Source organism: Hyaena hyaena, unplaced genomic scaffold (genome assembly GCF_003009895.1).
Source record: "Hyaena hyaena isolate Hyena2069 unplaced genomic scaffold, ASM300989v1 scaffold_1468, whole genome shotgun sequence".
Classification (NCBI taxonomy): Eukaryota; Metazoa; Chordata; class Mammalia; order Carnivora; family Hyaenidae; genus Hyaena; species Hyaena hyaena.
In genome coordinates, this window is record NW_024082099.1 from 311464 (window position 1) to 332716 (window position 21253).

Consider the following 21253-nt stretch of genomic DNA (forward strand, 5'->3'; position numbering starts at 1 on the left):
AGTCACAGACTGAAACAGGCTCCAGGCTCTGAGCTGGCAGTCAGCACAGAGCCCGACGCGGGGCTCGAACCCACGAACCGCGAGATCATGACCTAAGCGAAAGTCGGACGCTTAACCGACTAAGCCACCCAGGCGCCCCAAGAGTACAGATTTGAATTTGACCTTCCAGGGGCTACACGGATGTTTCGGCGAGGCTGTCCACGCCAGTACAGCTGTGCGAAGCTCACTGTGCGCTGACCAATGGTAGCTACACTTGTGGTGAGCGCAGCATGGTGTACTGAGATGTTGAGTCACTTTGTGGTACGCCTGAAACTAACGTAACGTTGTGTGTCAACTGTACTCAAAACATTTGTTTAAAAAGAAATTACTAGATCTTAGGATAAGTATACTATAAATTTCTTTTAAAAACCTGCTAAGGTGTCTTATACAGGAGAGTCAAGTGCTTAGAAAGCTGATGATGAGCCAGTGCCTTGTTTGTTTGCTATCATTGTGTGTGTGTGTGTGTGTGTGTGTGTGTGTGTGTGTGTGTGTGTATGTTTCCCCACAGGGAGGAATGCACCTGGTAGAGTAAGATTCAGACAGTTCTGGATCCTTGACTGTAATACTACATGAATCCCATAAAAACCCATGCTTTTATTTCCACAGAACTATAAAACCCTGATCAAACCCAGACAGACAGCAGGGGAGTGGTTCCTTACATGTGATAAAGGCATATGGAGATGGGGGAAAGGACAGAACTGCCCAACTCCTCAGTTGCTTTTACATTAAAGAGAATAATCTTAAAACTGGGTAGAGTGAAACAACATGGGTGAAAGGGGATGGAAGGAGGGGTCCCCGGCGGGCTCAGTCAGAAAAGCATGTGGTTCTTGATCTTGGGGTTGTGAGTTCGAGCCCCATTTTGGGTGCAGAGATTACTAAAAAAACATAAAAAAATAGAAATAAAAAAAGTTTAAAGGAAAGGCGGGGATGGAAGGACCCATAAGGAATTTGAGTATTTAGACTCTTTAAAGGAATTAAAGACTCGATATACAGACAAATTATAGAGGTCAAAATAAATAACCAATATTACCCTTGAGAAGCCATAGAAATTAAAGACTAGTCAGGAGACTGGGGATGAATAAACACTGCTCCCTTTATTAACAAGGGGAAAATGATGGACTCTGGAAAAACAAAGATCAATAAGCGTGAAAGCAATCTGTGGCAAGATTTCACAATGAATTATTCAACACATCGTCAAAGCATACCCATCTCACATAGCAGGTCAGAGCAGGATTCTGTCTACTGTCTGGGTTCGCATCCCTGCTCTGCTATACACTGGCTGTGCAACCCTCAGCATGTTGCTTATCCTCTCAGTGCCTCAGTTTCCTCATCTCTAAAATGGAAATCATAGGGGCACTTGGGGGGCTCAGTTGGTTAAGTGTCTGACTCTTAGTTTCAACTCAGGTCATGATCTCATGACTGATGGATTCAAACCCCGCATCAGGCCCTGTGCTGACAACATGGAGCCTGGTTGGGATTCTCTCTCTCTTTCTTTCTCTCTCTCTCTCCCTCTCTCTCTTCTTCTCTCCTCTGGCTCATGTGCTCTCTCTGTTCTCTCCATCTTAAAAATAAACATTTCATTAAAAAATGATAATAACAGTAATACATACTTCAGGGTGTTGACAAGATTAAATGAATTAATATAAAATGCTCAAAACAGTACTATATACTTTTTTTTAATGTTTATTTATTTTTGAGACAGACAGAGCACCAGCAGGGGAGGAGCAGAGAGAGAGGGAGACACGGAATCCGAAGCAGGCTCCAGGCTTCGAACTGTCAGCACAGAGCCCGACGCAGGACTCACGCTCATGAACCACAAGATCATGACCTGAGCTGAAGTCGGACGCTCAACCGACTGAGCCACCCAGGCGCCCCTATACTTTTATATAATTATAATTACATGTTATTATTGTATTTATAAAGCACTTGGAGAAGTGGTGATCACTAAAAATCAGTCTGAGCCAAGAACATTGCATCCAAACTAGCTATACTTCCTTTTCGATAACATGAGTTTTTAAAATAGGGAGATGCTATTTCAATAGGGCATTTGACCAGATGTTTCATTTCATCCTGAGGCCCGGACCAGTGCATAGAGGAAGTGGATGGAGAGTTGGCCAGCAATCAGATGTCATGGAAAGAACACGGGTGTCTGGATCACACAGACTTAGATTTGAAGTCCAAATCTGCAATTTCTCAGTAAAATTTTGAATAAATTATTTAACCTCTTTGACATCCAGCTCTATCATGTATAAAATGAGGATAATCGTATCTCCCATGCAGGGCTGTCGTAGGGATTTGTTGCTCATGGATAGTGCTTCAAGTGGGAGCTTGGTTGGGGTAATGGCACTAGCTCCTTTTAGCCCTACATTTTTTTGATTGTGGGCTTTTTGTTACCATCATCTGTATTGAGTGAATTGACTTGGAGGGGTGTATCTCATTATACATAATAATTTCTACGAAAAAGTTATTTAGAAACCTTTTGTGAGCCTATTATCTCTATCACCCTCTCTCTTCTCCTCACCAAGAAATCTCTCTACTGAAGTGAATATTAAAAAGTCACAGACCCTTCAAGTGGTCACAATTCCCTGACTCCGTGCAGCTATTGCACCGCCTCTTTATGGTGATAAGAAAAAGACCATTGTACAGAGAAGAAAATTACTCCAAGCAAATAGTGTACAATAGTTGGATAATTATAGTGAGAAGCAAATTGAAAAGTCAGTTTTCATAATTAGGCTCTGATATGTTGTGGCTCAAAGATTTTCATGCAGTGGAGGACTTCAGATGTGGCCAGACTTATTAAGTTGATATCCCTCTTAACCAACATCATACATCAGGCGCTTTCAGCCTAGTTGAAAGAAGCATTTGCACTTCGTATTGCTAATTTAACAGATGAATTTTTAAGTACTGATCAGTAGGCCATAGATGGGACTATTTGTATCTGGAATATGTAAGATGCAAGAGACTCTTAGCTGATGTTTTTAAGTGCTGTGAACTCCGGTACGTGTCACCCTGTGCTCGTCACCAGTGATGCACCTCAGGCCTGACAGGGAAGAGTCTTTCTCCTTATTGGTTCAAGACAGATGCTGTTTTTTTCATTCTGAATGTGTGAAATGTAACTTTGGTCAGCGCAAATCATAGAATACAGAAATAACCGCTACCGAAGTTCAGATCTTTCAGGACAAAAGTGGTCCTGCAGATCATACTCTTCCCCGATTTTTAGCCTGGAATGGCCAGATGAACCGTCATTGTATCTGCCTTCACTGCACCCAAATAAGCTACCTTTATACTTCATCGATTTTTTTAATTTACAGCCAAGTGAGTGAGCCTATAGCACAACAGTGATTTCAGGAGTAGATTCCTTAATGCCCCCCACCCATTTAGCCCATCCCACACACACACAACCCCTCCAGTAACCTTCCGTTCTCTATATTTAAGAGTCTCTTTTGTTTTGTCTCCCTCCGTTTTTATATTCTTTTAGCTTCCCTTCCGTTATGTTCATCTGTTTTGTATCTTAAAGTCCTCATATGAGTGACGTCATATGATACTTGTCTTTCTCTGACTGCCTTCACTCAGCATAATACCTTCCAGGTCCCTCCATGTAGTTTGCGATCCCTTTTTAGATTTGCGGTGCACGTATGCACCTGGTTCCCACTCAAGTGACCAGGTCTCCATCAGATACGTCAAAATAGCCTTATGCCCCTAAATTACAAGAATAACTACAGTACAATCATGTGATACATCGTGCATTTATTTATTGTGTGTTAAATAAGTTGCTTCCAAGATGGCTAGGAGTAATCTCAATAATGATTGCAAGTAGATTTCCCACTATCAGTGTTTTAAAAGACAGTGAGCATATAGTTGGTGTAAGTTTGCTTCTTCACAGGTGGTTCTTGTGTGTATTGAGTCCTTAATTATCTTGGGTGCCTTCAGGGATGATCTCGTCGCCTGTCATGTTGAAAAGAATGGTGACCTCCCTATCACTGTCATCACTGTCATATATCATAATATCACTGTTGCTCACATTGTCTCTGTAATCTGCCTTATGAAAGGACTGGGGAAAATGCTTCACTTCACCTGTAAAAAGTGGGTTTTCAGCATTTCTGTTCTTTGCCTCAAAAACATTATTGACCAAAGGCTCCGAACTTTGACACACAAGGCATCTTTCATTATAGCATTGGCAAGCCTTGATTAATTCAGGCCTAAATAACATGTCTGCCCTAGGCCCACAAACCGACCTTTTGAGTTTCTGATGTCTGGGGGATTTGGTTAGCGTCTGCACAGTGGATGGCTTGGGTGAGGAGATGTGATTTTGCGGGTGGGGTAGACAAAGTGACGGGATGGGCGTGACTACATATTGCACACCTGCTGGCCACAGAGGGCTCACTGCCTTCTTTGGATCGGATGAGGCTGCCTGATCAACTGGCTTATGGGCACGAGCTGGCTGATAGTGCTTTCCTAGGTGGCGTGATCTATAGGAGTTTTCCAGGTGAGATGACTGGAATTTTTTGTCTGAGCATGATGGCCTTTTCTTTCCTCGACTTGATGGCTTGTTTACCTTTGGTATACCAGGTGACAGACTTTGGTGTTGTGGACTCGAGGGCCTGATTAATCTTTCTGCACTGGAGGGTATGGAGGACTTTTCTAGACTTGAGACACTAGATACCTTGTCTATACTAGATAGCAGGGATTCTTTTTCTAGACTGCACGGACTAGGGGTCTTGGAGTCGCTGAATGACATTTTGGATGGTGGTCTAGCTGCCAGGGCTGGCGCATCTTCTTTCTTGAGCCTGAAAACATAGAAAATTTAGAATTTGACAATTTGAAACAGAAGTACTACTGCTATCACCAGAAGATACAGGTACTATGTCAATTTAGACTTTGGTTTTTTGTTTTTTTTTTTCTTGCTTCTAGCAGGAAAATTGGGCGCAGTAAGAATTAGAGTGCGGGGAAGCCATGACTCAGGTTACAGATATGAACTCATGCTGAACACTTTTTATTTTTGTAAGAGTATTTTACTTTTTCAGCCACATTAGATAACCACACAGCCTGCATACAAAAAGACACAGAGTGGTTTCAAGTCTACTGTTGAGAAGGACAGAGAGAATTTCACTTTGTCTAAGAATTAAACTTTACCAAAAGGTCACGAGTTGATAAGCAACTTCTGCACAGCTGTCACAACGTGTCAGAAGATAAAAATAAACTCTTTACCCAGAGTCACCCTTTTCTATCATGTTTACACCATCGCATTGTCTATCCATGCCGATTGATTTATATTCACAATATCCCTGGAACACTGAAGGGATGGAGCACGGGTATATTGTAGTCATCAGTCCTTGTACTGGGAAAATTTAGGGAACTACTATATCGGGGCCAGCCCGATCCTCCTATATGAAAGGCAGGGACTGAGATAATGAGACACCAATGGTGAATAATGTTTCATGCCATTAGGTCTTAACATGGTAGATTATCCAAGACGTTGTATTGTTTTGGGAATGGAAAGACCCAACTCCCTCTCCCTCTGCTTCTTTATTCTCAGGGTTTTAGTCAGATAGTCAAGCCCTCTTTTCCTAGACTCGATTTATAATGAAATTAATAGACTGGGGCTGAGCTGAACCCTCAATAGGAGATAGCTTTAGACTAGGCTCACATTGGTAATGTACCTGAGAATATTTCAGAGCTGAAGTGAAGGGAGCCACGTACAAGATGAGCTCTGTAGAAGTCTAGGGTTCACACGAAGTAACCACAACAACAATGAAACCTCCACTCTACGTCTACACACATGTTGCATTCTTAATTTAAGGGTGTGAAACTTACGTTCCTGCCTTGGGTGTTTCATCAGCCCAACAGTTGTAATAGATGAAACAAAAGCAGGCAAATACGAAAACTATAATCATAATGACAATTATGATAACCAGTAGACGTTTCCACAAGCTCTCCTGTTTGGTGTCCATTGATTCGACGTGTTTAGCTCCTGTCAAAGAGATGATATCACCAGAAAATGTGTTAGATCACACAGTTTTTTTGCATTTGATAGCCGTTTGCCACTCAAGGTCAAAATCCACTCTTTCCAGAAGTGATTCTTTTAAAGCCTGGGAAGCGTTTCCCTGTAAGCTTCCTCCCTGTGTCACTGCCCCAGCCACCGTCTAGAAAGCAAATCTGGGAATCATTTCTGGCTCCTCAGTACAGTTACATGGGTTATCCCTGCATCGTGCCTTGCCCACCCCATCACCTAGGTTTCTGAGTGTGTGTATGTCTTGCGCATGTGAATGTACTTGAGTGTGAATGTGTGTGTGTGTGAATGTGTATGGTGGCGAGGGGGATGGGGCCAGAAAAAAACTCATGTTGAAGCCTACTCTGTGTGAAGCACCATGCCACACTGAGGGCAGATTGAGGGCAGAGGCTGGTGGACTGGGTGGGCAAGGGGAGTGAAGGGAGTCAATATGTCTGTACTCTTTATGCTTCTATGTTCCTTGGGTTTGTCACACAGGACTAAGACTCTCAAGTAGTTTCCTAGTAACACCCAACCAACAGAAGCTTTCTGAAACACAGCCTGCCCGTCTGGTTAAGTGCTCAAGTGTATATGATAGGATAGATCATAATTTCTCAAGGTTAAGGCTAGGCACATACCTGTAGTAGGAGATCCATCGCTTCGGTTCGTATCTAAACCACTGTTTGCCCAAACGAACAAAAGGAGGACATAAACGCAAAGATTCATGTCCAGGGATTTGTTCAAATGCTCCTTCTCCCAAGGAAACTACTGTATATGATGTGGCTCAGCCCGCTGTAGGGCTTTATGACATCATTACCATTTGTGACATCATGTGACAACAGAATCTTAGCACGAAGAAGCACAGGCTTATGTGTATAAATGTTATCAAATGATTTTTAACAACTTATTTCTCCTTCCCATCAAATATTCTATCAAATTCAAGTCAAAAAGTCTGGGTGGGGCATTATTTCAAGCACAGAAGGAGGTATTGAGGGAAAAGAGGGGAAAGGGGATTGCTTAGATATTGCAGAGCTGTTTTTCCTTATTAAATGGTGAGGAAGCCCTCTGCAGTCTTGTAGTAGTAGTTCTTACGTGTTATAGGTTTGACTCCTCCTGGGCATAAGTCTCTAGAATCTGCTTCTTCATAAAATGAAGATATTACAAAGCAGTAGCCTTAAAAATAGTGTGGTCCTGGCATAAAAGTAGACACACAGATCCATGGAACAGAACAGGAGACCCAGAAGTAAACCCACAATTAGATGGCCAGTTGATCTTTGACAAAGGAGGAATGAAAATACAATGGGAAAAAGACAGTGTCTTCAACACTCAACACATGGTGTGTTTTTATTTATTTATTTATTAGTGTTCCATTTTTAATTTTTTTAATTTTTTTTTTATTTATTTCTGAGAGAGAGAGACACACACACACACACAGCGTGAGCAGGGGAGGGTCAGAGAGAGAGGGAGACACAGAATCTGAAGCAGGCTCCAGGCTCTAAGCTGGCTGTCAGCACAGAGCCTGACGTGGGGCTTGAACCCATGAACTGTGAGATCGTGACCTGAGCCAAAGTCGGACACTCAACCGACTGAGCCACCCAGGTGCCCCAGTTTTTGTTTTTTTTTAACAAGGGTAATACCAATAGGAAATCAAGTCCGTAGCTGCCACAGGGTTTCTTATTTATTTATTTGTATTTATTTTATTTCGGTTACTGTGACCTAATTTTATTGAATTCCATATTGTTTTTAATGGAGGAATCATTGACATGCGACAGTGTATTCGTTTCAGAGGTACAACATACTGATTCCGTAGTTACCTACAGTATGACATGGCCACCACAATTAGACGGTGGTATTAGAATGGCCACCAGGAGTGTCCCGAACTCTACCAGACCTGAGCACACAGGAGCCATGTCTGTGTGCCAAGCACTGAGCACTACAGGAAGGCGGTCTTCAGCTGTGAGGACTGTATGCAGACATCAAAAATAAACCTGAAAGGAAACTTCACTGGGTTGAGACTTCATTTGAGGCCTAATCCAAGGGAAGGAAGAGTCCAGGGTACCCGTCTTGCAATACCTTTCTATTATTCATTCATTTATTAATTTGTCTTCCCAATTTTGAGTTTTGTTTTTATTTATCTATTTTTTAATAAATTGATTGATTGATTTTTGAATTTATATCCAAGTTAGTGAGCCTATAGCGCAACAGTGATTTCAGGAGTAGATACTTTAATGCCCCTCACCTATTTAGCTCATCCCCCCACAACCCCTCCCAGCAACCCTGTTTGTTCTCTATATTTAAGAGTCTCTTATGTTTTGTCCCCCTCCTTGTTTTTGTATTATTTTTTGCTTCCTTTCCCTTATGTTCATCTGTTTTGTATCTTAAATTCCTTATATAAGTGAAATCATATGATATTTGTCTTTCTCTGACAAATTTCACTTAGCATAATACCCTCTAGTTCCATCCATGTCGTTGCAAATGGCAAGATTTCATTCTTTTTGATTGCCGAGTAATACTCCATTGTGTATATATACTTCTTCTTTATCCATTCATCCATTGATAGACATTTGGGCTCTTTCCATACTTTGGCTATTGTAGATAGCACCAAATAGCTACCTTTATATAGCAAAAGGAAAGTTGGGCTCTGATTTCTTGGCGCAGACGAACTTCATGCCTTGTCTGGTTTTTTCCTGCCCTTACTTCTTCAATCAATACTACTTCTGTACAATTATTATTCACATCTGCTACACATCACTCATCTTCTCCTTCACACCCCCTACTCCTGTCGTACAAAATTAGCAGTCCTCTGAATAACTCCTGTTCTCTCATTGTCCTGTCTGTTCCTTTGCTTATGTTCTCCATTCTACCTGAAAGTCCTCCTCCCCGCCCCCACCCCCACCTGGGTTTGAAACGAGAAACAGAAATGAGAGCATCTGTTTATATTAACAGTGATCATACGGCACGCTGAATCCTTTCATTCACAAGTAAGACATCCGAGGATTTTCACTCATTCTTTTTTTTTTAATGTTTTTAATGGTTTTATTTACTTTTGAGAGAGAGAGAGTTGCAAGCAGGGGAGGGACAGAGAGAGAGAGAGAGGGGGAGACACAGAATCTGAATCTGGCTCCATGCTCCAAGCTGTCAGCACAGAACGGGGCTTGAACCCACAAACCATGAGATCATGAGAGAGAGAAAGCCCAAGTGGGGGAGGGACAGAGAGCAAGAGAGGGAGACACAGAATCTGAAGCAGGCTCCAGGCTCCGAGAGGTCAGCACAGAGCCCCATCCGGGGCTTGAACTCACATTCTGCGAGATCATGACCTGAGCTGAAGCTGGATGCTCAATTGACTGAGCCACCCAGGTGCCCCTTCAGTAATTCTTAAATACCACATCTTTCCAGCACAGAACACACACACTCTGATACGAGGACAGCAGCTGGATCACGGAGGGGACACTGGTGGGCCGATGGCTAGACTTACTAAGCAATGTGTCCCTTCACATAAGCCTTGCAACACGTGAAGTCAAATCCTGGGCTCAGCAAAATTATACGTATGACAGACAGTAGAAAGGATAGTCGTAAAGCTTTTCGAGTGACAAACTGCACAATTTTGAGTTACATCATTGAAGTAATCTCCCAGCTTGGAACAGGGCAAAAGGAGTAGACAGAATAACAAAAGTTTTGGAGAGAAAATAAGTGAAAGTGACCTTGGGGTGGGTGGGGGGAGGGAATGAATTTACAGCCAGATGTTGAAATAAATCATACACACAGCTGCACATCTATTTGCAAATGATGATCTAAACGAAAATAAGAAAACTGTTCTTGCTCCACTGTGAGTGGTACCTCATTTTGCTCGGTACCCTCTCCTGCAGACATGCCTCGGCTGTCTGCACCGAAGTCGTCTCCAGATACAGTACTGACTTGCTTTCATTTCCAGGGGCTCAAATCCACCGGGGGACCACAGGCACCTCCATTCTGGCTGCAGCCCTCTGGCTTTACTCAGAATAAGGAGCATAGTGGGAAATGGTGATTCTCCAAATTGCCCCAGCCGCTGTTCCTGTCATAGCCACACGCCGTTCCCTTGGCAGCTGTGGGGAACTCAGCCTTCTGGGAGTTTCCTCTAGTGAGAGAGGTAAGCTCATAAAGTAATAATATACATAACATGGAATGAATCACAACCTAGATTTCTCCTGGATACGCAGCTTCAAGTCCCCTAGCCTTTGCATATTTAATTTAAGAATGCTGCAGACTGGGGCGCCTGGGTGGCTCAGTCGGTTGAGCATCTGACTCTTGATTTTGGCTCAGGTCGTGATCCCATGGTTCAGGGGTTCAAGCCTCACATCGGGCTCTGCCCTGATGGTGTGAAGCCTGCTAGGGATTCTCACTCTTTCCCGCTCTCTGTCTCTCTGTTCCTCCCCTGCTTGTGTGCTCTCTCTCCTCTCTCTCTCTCTGTCTCTCCCCTACTTGTGCTCTCTCTCTCTCAAAATAAATAAATAAGCTTTAAAAAATTTAATTCTACAGACTGACTTATAGAGGAAAACAACGACACCATCCTACACCCAGTACCTCAAAGGGCGTGCAGATCTCCTAGTTGTCTCTTGCCACATTTTCTTGCTTACATTCAATTCTCTGTCATGCCTGTATCTTCTTGTGGTTGTTCCTTTTTCTCCACCCTATATGGATCTGGGCATGGATCCTAACTAGTTGCAAGATTCAGCAAAATTTTTAAAAAAAGACATCCAGGTACAGACTTGCTGTGTTTTATCTCATAACCCTAAACTTAACATCATTTTCTGGATCGACCCAAAATACCTCTCTCAGAGGCAGGTGTGTGTAGAATGGGGAAGATGCCAGGGTAAGGGAGGGGAGCTTACAGAACAGCAAAGCAGTTTACTTGCGATCTAAATTATGCATTTCTGTTTTTTAAGTGCTATGGCCATTCTGATGATAACAAACTTTTTATAAAAATATTTTTTTTAGTTTTGAGAGAGAGAGAGAGAGGGAGGGAAAGAGAGCAGGCATGCACGTCTGGGAGGGGCAGAGAGGAAGAAGGAGACAATCTGAAGCAGGCTTTGCATTGTCAGTGCAGAGCCCAGTGCAGGGCTCGAACTCATGAACCCTGAGATCATGACCTGAGCCCAAGTTGGACGCTTAACCGACTGAGCTACCAGGGTGCCCCAATGATCACAAACTTTGCACTTTGCTCCTCAGGATTCCTGTTTTCCTATCTTGTTGCTAAACCCTGTCTGTCCCTCTTTCCCCTCTTAATTATCAACACTTGGACTTTGTCGTGTTCGGATTTTTCCAGGATAACAACAACCCCTACCGTTTTATCAGATAGGATGTTCAGGCTTTTTAAATGTTTCTCAGGCTAGCCCGTTCCCAAGTGTAAGGTGGCAGGGGGCTGCAGGAGGGTGCTGTACCTCTCACCCGTTAAGTAACCATCAGGGGCACCTGGGTGGCTCAGTCGGTTAAGCCTCCGACTTTGGCTCAGGTCATGATCTCACAGTTGGTGGGTTCAAGCCCCACGTCGGGCTCTGTGATGACTGTCGGCTCAGAGCCTGGAGCCTGTTTCAGATTCTGTGTCTCCCTCTCTCTGACCGTCCCCTGCTCACGCTGGCTGGCTAGCGCTCTCTCTCTCTCTCTCTCAGAAATAAAATAAAACATTAAAAAAAAAAAACCACGTTAAGTAACCATCAGGTTATTTTCGCAGATAAAATCAATATACTCCTAAGAAGAGGCCGGCTAATCAGCTTTAAAAATAGACTTTTTTCTCTCCTCCATTATATAACTCAACAACAAACGGAGGAAAAGGCAACATTATGTGTGACCAGGTATAGAATGAGCAGTGAAACTGAACAGGCCTTCATGGCAAAACTGCTAGGTCAATCTGACCTAAGCTCTGAAGGGTAAGTGGTTAAATGGCTTCCCGAGTAGTCAGACTTCTTCCGTATTGAGTTCCCCTCGTGGGAATCGATCCAAGTTGCCAGAGTTAACTATTCTTTCCACTTCATCTTGTTCACGTTTGTATGTGCCATAAGTGTTTAAAACATCCTTGATTGACTTGAAGAAACTCAAGGGAATTAAAAATCAAAGCCACCACTTCCAGTGGAGCAATATTGCTCTTACACCAGCGTTTAAGACCAGAGTCTCAAGGCAAAACTATTCTGACGCTGAGCGTCTTAGTAACGATTCCTTGGGGGAGGAAGCACTTTCTCTTTGGACGAAGATGTGTTTCCGGTTACATACGCAGGTAGGACAACACGGAAGAGCCGAAGTTGATTCTGGATGGTTGAATTCAATAATAAGGAGTTAATATTGTAGACCTACGCCCAATCCACGGTTCGGCAAGGTGTGTGAAAGGTGTGACTTGAAGGCTCCTCTGGGAAAATTTTGAGAGCAATGTGGATTTTTATAGGTCTTAAGATTCCGGGATTGCTACCTTGAAAACTTGCCCTACCAGCCACCAGTCAATCCAATTGGACAAATCTTCCCAAAACAATCTCCCCACTTCTTGCACACAAAGGATGGCAATCAGTTTATTCTGTGTCCTGAATACTTAGAACAAAACTAAGTTCTAACAGACCCACAGTCCTATAAAAATACAAGGATACATACTACATGGAAATTCCTAATAAATGAACCTCATACAAAAACCTCATTGACCAGCCACATCTGATCCAAACTCCAAAGGTAATTTGGAATCACATTAGTTATTTTTATTCCATTAGTAACATATTAGAGATACAAACACCCTCAATCTCTCCTATATATTAGACTTTTAAACTTGTACTTGACATAATAGTTACCTCAAGAAGTGAATTTCACCAACAAATAATTAAAATATATTAAACTAGATTAAGCAACCATGATAAAAGGAAGTCAATAATATGCTAATTTCAAAAGACTTTTTGCTATGCCTTGAGGGCACCAGAAATTAGATTTTAGCTTCACAGGAGAAGAGAAAAATGATCAACAGCTGGCCCCTCCGCCTCTTCCCTCCAATTTCTCATTCCAGAAAATGAATTCTTGGTGGGGAGGGAGATTTATTTCGGTGGGCGTTCTCTGAGCATTGACTCGGTGCTGGCATTGTACTTGTTATGGAGTCAGAGATGTGAATGTCAGGCTTCCTTCCTTTGGGAACGCCAAGTCTATTGAGGGAAATAGGCATGTAAACAGGCAATTGCATTATTGTGGTAAAGAAGTGACCAAAGTATGCATGGAAGTGATAGGCAGTGTACATTTCATCATATATTTAAAAAATCAGAGATGCCTAAAAAACATTAGGATTCTGAATCTGTCCTGGTGAGGAACCCACTTTCTTTGTCTGTAACAATTGGCATGGGCCACGAAAATTAGTGCTCAGAGAATAAAGAGATTAAAGAGTGTGGTTTTCTTTTTGTTCTTTTTCCTTAAGAAAAATTTTTTAAGTAATCTCTACACCCGACATGGGGCTTGAACTCACAACCCCAAGATCAAGGGTCACATGCTCTACTCGCTGAGCCAGCCAAGGCACCCTCCCTTTCCCCCTTTTTCTTTTTCCTATTTATTAGTATACATTATGGTGTAGGACAGAAGGAGAGTCAGGATGTTGGGCACTACATAGGAGACATGGTATAAATAGGGCACAGAGGAAAGTACTAGAATGCCATGTTCAGGTACCAAAATGGGTCATTGCTGGGTCATGACATGAAAAGAAAGTCAGTGGCTAGATTTTGTAAGACCTTAGATACTACCCGTGTAGGCCAGGTCAAAGCTTAGACTTTATCCTATAAGTCAGAGACCAGCAAACATTTTTTTAAAATTTTGTTTTGTTTTGTGTTTGCAAAGAGCCAGATAATAAATAGAGCCTTGCTGACCATACCTTCTTGACTGCAGTTACTCATTTCTGCCTCAGTTCTGCCCGTGGATTCAAAAGCACCAACAAATAATAAGTAAATGAATGGTCCTAGCTGTGTTACAGTAGAATGTTACTAGGGGAAAAAAAAAAAAAAGCCAATGGGCTAGATTTGACCCAGGGGTCATAATTTGTCCACCCATAATCTAAATGATAAAGAATCATTGGCAGGTTTTAAGCAGTGGCATGCCGTTTACATGCGAGATAGAAGTTAATGTATTTAATAAGCTTCTGCAGGGAATCTGATATATTCAGGTTTAGTAAGCAAGATTCTGCGGTGTGGGCTCAGCAGCATATATACTCACATGGGAATGATACAGAGAAGTTTAGCACGGCCCTCGCCAAGGATGCCACGCAAATTCGTCAAGTGTTTCATATTTTTAAATTAAAAGAAAAAAAAACTCCATAGAAGTTTCCACAGTAATGGAATGTTCTATATCTGCATTTTCCAGTAGAGAAGCCCCTAGCCACATGTGACTATTGAAACAGAGCTAGTGTGACTGAAGAACTGACCTCTACATGTAATTAAGTTCATTGTAAATAGTTACATGGGGATAGTGGTTCCCCTGTCGAACAGCACAATTCTGGGGACTGGCTGACATTGGGATTTCGACCCAATTTTAAGTGGACGCACAAAGCAAAGAACTATGCTAGGAAATACCTAGCCAAGTGGTATTGGGCATCAGCAGTAAGTCTGGAAGCGATCGCAGAGCAAGTTCTGAGAACACCTTAAAATCATTCATTTCCATTCCTTTACTCAGTCCCTTTCCATCTTGTCTGTTGCAATCCTTTGCTTAATTTTCTACTGAGTTTTTAAGCTTTCTTTATGTATGCACGCAAGCCATTTACAACGTGAAATGGCCATTGATAATGTGTTACAAATATTTTTTAAAAAATTTTAAATATTTTTCTATTTCTTTTGACTTTGTTTACTGTGCTCCTTACCATGGACTTTATTGTAATGTAGTATTTTAATGATCGTTCCTTTGGTGACCTCTAAGTGTTGTGTTACTCTTATAAGCCTTCTCTACCCTGTAATTACTGAAAAACCTTCCATAGTTCCTTCTGGAATATTTATGACTTGATTATTTTTAAATATTTGCTACATGTGGCATTTATTTATTTTGGTTTAAAGTGTAAGGAAGAGCGACACCTGGGGGGTTCAGTCTGTTAAGCATCCAGCTCTTGACTTTGGCTCAGGTCATGGTCTCATGGTTCGTGAGATCAAACCCCATGTCCAGCTGTGTACTGGTGGTGCAGAGCCTGCTTGGGATTCCCTCCCTCTCTCTCTCTTTCTCACTCTCGCTCTCGCTCTCTCACTTGCTCTCGTTCTCGCTCTGCCTGCTCCTCCCCCACATGCACACATACCCTTTCTCTCTTAAAGTAGATAAATAAACATTAAAAATAATAAAGTGTGAGGAAAAGATCTAACCTATTTTTTTTCTAGACCCTTACCCAGAGGACACTAAACCATATATTGAATAAGTGATTTTTACCCACAAACATGGCAACGTATCATTTAAAAAAAAATCTCCTGTATCTATTTACATATATAGCTCAACTGTGTATTCTCTGCTACTGAGCTATCCATGAGCCAGGATCATACTCTTTAAATTATTAAAAAGCTTATGATGTGTTTGAATATTTGTTAAGATTAGTTCTCTTCCTCCTCTTTTTTTTTTTTTTTTTACTTTTTAAAAAAGATGTTTATGTATTTTGAGAGAGAGAGAGAGAAGGGGGGAAGGGCAGACAGAGAGGGAGACAGGATCTGAAGCAGGCTCTGTGCTGACAGCAGAGAGAGACCAATGCAGGGCTTGAACACACAAACTGTGAGATCATGACTTGAGCCAAAGTCGGATGCTCAACTGACTGAGCCACCCAGGTGCCCCACTTTTTAAATATGGATTATAGAATCCACTTTTCTAGTTGCTTCTTACTTTGGGAAAAGCAATGTGTTTATGCAGTGTGTTTTCCTACTCAAAAACATAGTATGCCTTATGAATCATTCAAGCATCATTCTATATCTCTCTATAGCATTTTTAAAGATTTATGTCATTCTTTTTTCTTAGCATATTGTTATGAAAAGTTTCACACATACCTAAACTCCCATAGATAAGTCTTATGTGTTTGACACATACAACATTAGTGTAACCCAAAGTTCTGTCAGGATGTAGAATATTACTGTTAAACTGAATGATTTAGATTGATTTTCAAAAGTTATACATACCTACCAGGGGCACTTGGGTGGCTCAGTCGGTTAAGCATCTAACTTTGGCTCCAGTCACGATCTCATAGTTTGTGGGTTCAAGCCCCACGTCGGGCTCTGTGCTGACAGCTTGGAGCCTGGAGCCTACTTCGGATTCTGTGTCTCCCTCTCTCTCTGCCCCTCCCCTATTCTCTCTCTCTCTCTCTCAAAAATAAACATTTAAAAGAAATTTTTTTAAAAAGTTATATATACCTCAATTTTATGAGATAAATCCTACGTGGTAATTATATATTACACTTTTTACATATTATGCGATTTGTTTTGCTAATATTTTTGAACATCTTTCTGTTATGTTCATGAAGAATATCACTTGATAATTTTCTTTTGTTGTAATGTCTTTCCCTGGTTTTGGTGTTAGTTTTCTTCTAGCCTCATAACTTGTCAAGAAGTGAGGGCACCCAAGTGGCTCTGTCGTTTGAGTGTCCAACTCTTGATTTCGGCTCAGGTCATTATCTGTGGGCTCCACCCCATACTGAGCTCCGTGTTAAGGGTGGGGCCTGCCTGGGATTCTCTCTCTTTCTCTCTCTCTCCCTCTGCCCATCTCCCTCACTCATGCTCTCTCTTTCTCTCTAAGATAAACACACACACACACACAAACATGTCAAGGAGCAATGTTTTCTCCTCGTTTCTAGGAATTTGAGCAAGATTAGCTTTGCTTCTTCCTTAAATGTTTGATAGGTTTTGAAATAGGTCTCAGATTTTTTTGTGTGTGAAAATTTTCTAATAATGAACTCATTTACTTCATAGATGGCAGGTTATTGAGATTTTCTGTTCCATCAAGTGTCAGTGTTGGGGCGCTGGGTGGCTCCGTCGGTTAAGTATCCAACTCTTGCTTTGGCTCAGGTCATGATCTCATGGTTCATGGGCTCAAGCCCCAAGTCAGGCACTAGGCTGACACTGCAGAGCCTGCTTGGGATTCTCTCTCTCCCACTTTCTCTGCTCCTCTCTCACTTGATAGCACACGCACACTAGTGCTCTCTCGCTCTCTCTCAGAATAAATAAACTTAAAAAAACAGTGTCAGTTTTGTTAAGTAGGATTTTATAGGGAACTTCTCTATTTGTCAAATCCATTAACATTGTTTTATGGCTATACGATCTATGTTTATAATCCCTCTTGTTGCTATTAGTAACTTTTTCTCTCTTTGCAAAATCTATGAGTTTATTTTACCTTTTGTTCTTTTCTAGCAACCACAACCAATTTTTAAAAAGCTTTATTGAGATATAATCCACATGCCATACTTTTTACTTATTTAAAATGTGCAATTAAGGGGCGCCTGGGTGGCTCAGTCCGATAAGCATCTGACTTCGGCTCAGGTCATGATCTTGAGGTTCATGAATTTGAGCCCTACATGGGGCTCTGTGCTGACAGCTCAGAGCCTGGAGCCTGCTTCTGATTCTGTGTCTCCGTCTTACTCTTCCCCTCCCCTGCTTGTACTCTGTTTATTTCTCTCTCTCTCAAAAACAAACATTAAGAAAAATTTGTTTAATGTGCAATTAATGCTTTTAGGGTACTTGCAGGAATATACAATAATAAACACTATTTAATTTTAGAATATGTTCTTTCCTCCTGAAAGAAATCCACAGCCATTAGCCATCTTTGTGAATTTTCTCTTTTGGCTATCTGTTTTCAATTTCATTTATAACTGCTATTATCTTTACTATTTCCTCCCATCTATTCACTTTGGCTTTACATTGCTCTTCTTTAACTTTTTAAGATGAAATTTTAGGTCATTGAATTTAGGCCATTATTTTCTAATATAAGCATTATAATTACATATTTTCTTTTAATGCCACATTATCTGTGTCCTACATATTTTGATGGATTGTACTTTTATTATCATTTAGTTCAAAATTTTTTCTAACTTTCTTTATGACATTTTTTTCTGTGATCCATGGACTATTTAGAAGTGTGCTTTTAGATTTCTTTCTTTCTTTTCTAATTCAATTCAGTTGTAGTTTGAGAACTTACTCTAGATGATATTGGTCCTTTCAAATGTATTGACACTTTTTTTTGGCCAAACACTCTTGGGGACTGTACCATGTGTACTTGTAAAGAAAATATATTCTGCAAATGTTGGGTATACTCTTATACAAAGGTCACCTAAGTCATAAAAGTTGATAATATTGTTCAGATCTTTTATGAGTTCTAAGAGCCACTGGAGATTATGCTTGTGATCCCACAGGACCGTATATATTTGGATTCTTTAAAAGCTACTGCCTAAGGGGTGCCCTGGTGGCTCAGTTGGTTAAACGGCCAACTTCGGCTCAGGTCATGATCTCATGGTCTGTGAGTTCGAGCCCCGCATCGGGCTCTGTGCTGACAGCTCAGAGCCTGGAGCCCGTTTCAGATTCTGTGTCTACCTCTCTCTCTGCCCACCCCACCCCCCCGCCCCATGCTCTCTGTCTCTCAAATAGGAATAAATGTTAAGTTTCTTTTAAAAAAGAAATCATGTCTAAGAAAATAGAATACCAAGTCTTGTATTTAATTATTGCTTCAATTGTTTTTCTGTTTTCTGTTAATTTATATAGCCCATTATATTTCAAAAAAATAAATACATAAAATAGAATTCCCGGTCTGAGAATTCCAACATCTCTGCCATCTAGTTGAGATGCTCATGCTCACCCTGTCTCTTCAAACTATGTCTTTTGGCTTTTAATATGCCTTGTAATTTTTTTAATTACTTATTTTTTATATGTATTTATTTTGAAAGAAACAGAGAGAGAGAGTGGAGGAGAGACGAGGGAGAGAGAGGGAGAGAGAGAATCCCAAGCAGGCTCCACACTGTCAGCACGGAGCCCGACGTGGGGCTTGAACTCACAATCATGAGATCATGACCTGAGCAAAAGTCAGATGCTTAACCCATTGAGCCACCCAGATGCCCCCTTGTTGTTTGATGTTGTTGTTGTTGTTTGTTGTTGTTGTTGTTGTTGAGGCAAACACATTGTAGTGGGTAAAAGGAACTGAAGTTAACAAAGATTTAGAATGAGGATTTATATTTAAATATAAAATTTCCTATGCTCTTCTCTCTCTCTCTCTCTCTCTCTCTCTCTGACTCTCTCTCTCTCGTCTCCCCTGTTGTCTTTGGCTTTCCCTAGAGACTTCTTGAATAAAATCCGAGACTGCAGTTGCTTCAGTTGCATTCCTTCCTTATTTCACAGGAGGTGTATTGATGTGGTGGTCAGGCATGGGGGGAGGGGAACAGTTGTGTGATTAAGTATGGGCCTTTCAGTAAAGCCTGTGTCCCCGGGCTCTGGCTGTCACTAGTACTTCTCAGTATGGTCCCCCACTTCCCCCAAGACTGGAAGACTAGACGGGGCTTGAGGCAGGCATTACCCTTTCCCATCTGAAGGTTAGAGCCTGCCACAGGGGTTGGGTATTTCCGTCTCCTCCCAGATCAGTTAGGCTCCAGTAAAATCCCAATAGGTTAGGCTCCGATAAAACTGTTTTTCTGGAGGGGAGGCTTGTTAAGAACAGAATGCTCTGGGCATCTTTCAAAATAGCTACTTTTCTCCTTCTCCTTCCTGAAGCACAGGGGAGTTTTCTCCCACCACCACTGTGAGAACCCGGTGGGGTTCCTGGGGGTAAGACTTCCTGGGGGTAAGACGCACAGAAGTGTAGCCTTCCCCTGTCAGACTTTTCCACCCGGAGCCTCCAGCAATTCATCAATTATAGTTTAAGTTCTCCTGGACTGGCTCCAGCAGCAGGCTTCTACACCTGACCTTACACTCCCGTAACCTTGATTCTCTGAGGCTGCCTGCCTGTCTTTGCCCTGTGACATTGTACCTATGCCGGACCTAAGCACAGTTGCTGGTTTCTGTTTGTTCAGCCTCATTCTTCTGGTGAGGACAGGAGAGATGATGGCCAAGCTCGATGCGTGCAGGACCAGAGCCTGGAAGACCACCTCATTCGTTCCATTGATAAATATTTAAGTGTATGCACTTTCCCCTGACACTTCTTCAGCCGTATCTCTGTATGTTCTTTGATTTAGCGTTTTTATTATAATTGCACTGTAAATATTTTGCAAGTTTGGTGTTGTTTACTAATGTGACCCAAGGCTTAAATTAAAAAAAAAAATGCAGTAACTGGGAGATATTCGCTACACTGTATCTTCTAGATTTATAGTGAAATGTTTACCACAGTAAGGTTAGTTTATACATTCTTTACTTCCCATAGTTACTGTATTGTTGTTGTTGTTTTGGTGAGAATATTAAAGGTCTATTCTCAAAGCAACTTCCAAGTATGCAATATGGTATTATTAACTATAGTCACCATGCTGTACTTTAGATTCCAGAATATACTCATCTTATAACTGAAAGTGTGTATTCTTTGCATCTCCTCATTTCCCCTACCCCTGGCCCCTGACAACCACCATTCTATTCTTTTTCTATGAGTGTGATGTTTTTAGATTCACTATAAGCGAGATCATACAGTAGTGCTCTTTCTCTGACTTATTTCACGTAGCAGAATGCTCTCAAAATCCATTCATGTTGTTGCAAACAACAAGATTTCCTTTTCTTATGGCTGAATAATATTCCATTATATATATACATATATCTCACATTTTCTTTTTTTTTAATTTTTAATGTTTATTTTTGAGAGAGAGAGAGAGAGAGAGAGAGATGTGAGTGGGGGAGGGGCAAAGAGCTAGGAAGACAGAGAAAGCAAAGCAGGCTTAGGCTCTGAGCTGTCAGCATAGAGCCCGACGTGGGGCTCAAATTCATGAACAGTGAGATCATGACCTGAGCCAAAGTCGGACACCCAACCAACTGAGCCACCCAGGCGCCCCTCTCACATTGTCTTTTATTCATTCATTCATCTGTCGATGGACACAGAGGTAATTTCCATGGCTTGGTTATTGCACATCAGGCTCCCATAAACATAGGAGCACAAGTATCTCTTTGACATAGTGCTTTCATTTCCTTTGGATATATTCTCAGAAGTAGGGTTTCTGGGTCATATGGTACTTGTATTTTTAATTTTGGGGGGAATCTCTATACTGTGTCCCACAGTAGCTGTACCAGTTTGCATTCCCACCAACAATACACAGGGTTCTCTTTTCTTCATATC

General features: G+C 41.6%; 1 protein-coding gene and 1 non-coding gene across 2 annotated transcripts; one reads left to right on the plus strand and one right to left on the minus strand.

Annotated features, from left to right (window-relative positions):
* Positions 1–3790: 3790 nt before the first annotated feature.
* LOC120225660 (uncharacterized protein CXorf66 homolog) lies at positions 3791–6773 on the minus strand. Its single transcript, XM_039223850.1, has 3 exons — positions 6667–6773; positions 5854–6010; positions 3791–4826 (listed from the first exon to the last, which is right to left on the minus strand). The coding sequence occupies exons 1-3, from the start codon at positions 6752–6754 to the stop codon at positions 3947–3949; spliced, it is 1125 nt and encodes a 374-aa protein (XP_039079781.1). The 5' UTR covers positions 6755–6773; the 3' UTR covers positions 3791–3946.
* A 7425-nt stretch (positions 6774–14198) lies between these two features.
* Positions 14199–14301, plus strand: LOC120225662. The gene has a single exon (XR_005526851.1). It is a non-coding gene; the product is annotated as a U6 spliceosomal RNA (small nuclear RNA).
* Positions 14302–21253: the final 6952 nt, after the last annotated feature.

Excerpts from the sequence above, each read along its gene's own strand:
- LOC120225660 (XM_039223850.1), bottom strand. The coding sequence starts at position 6,754 with ATGAATCTTTGCGTTTATGTCCTCCTTTTGTTCGTTTGGGCAAACAGT. Across the intron at positions 6,011-6,666 it reads CGATGGATCTCCTACTACAG|GAGCTAAACACGTCGAATCA; the intron begins GTATGTGCCTAG and ends TCTCTTTGACAG. Across the intron at positions 4,827-5,853 it reads GAAACACCCAAGGCAGGAAC|GCTCAAGAAAGAAGATGCGC; the intron begins GTAAGTTTCACA and ends CTATGTTTTCAG.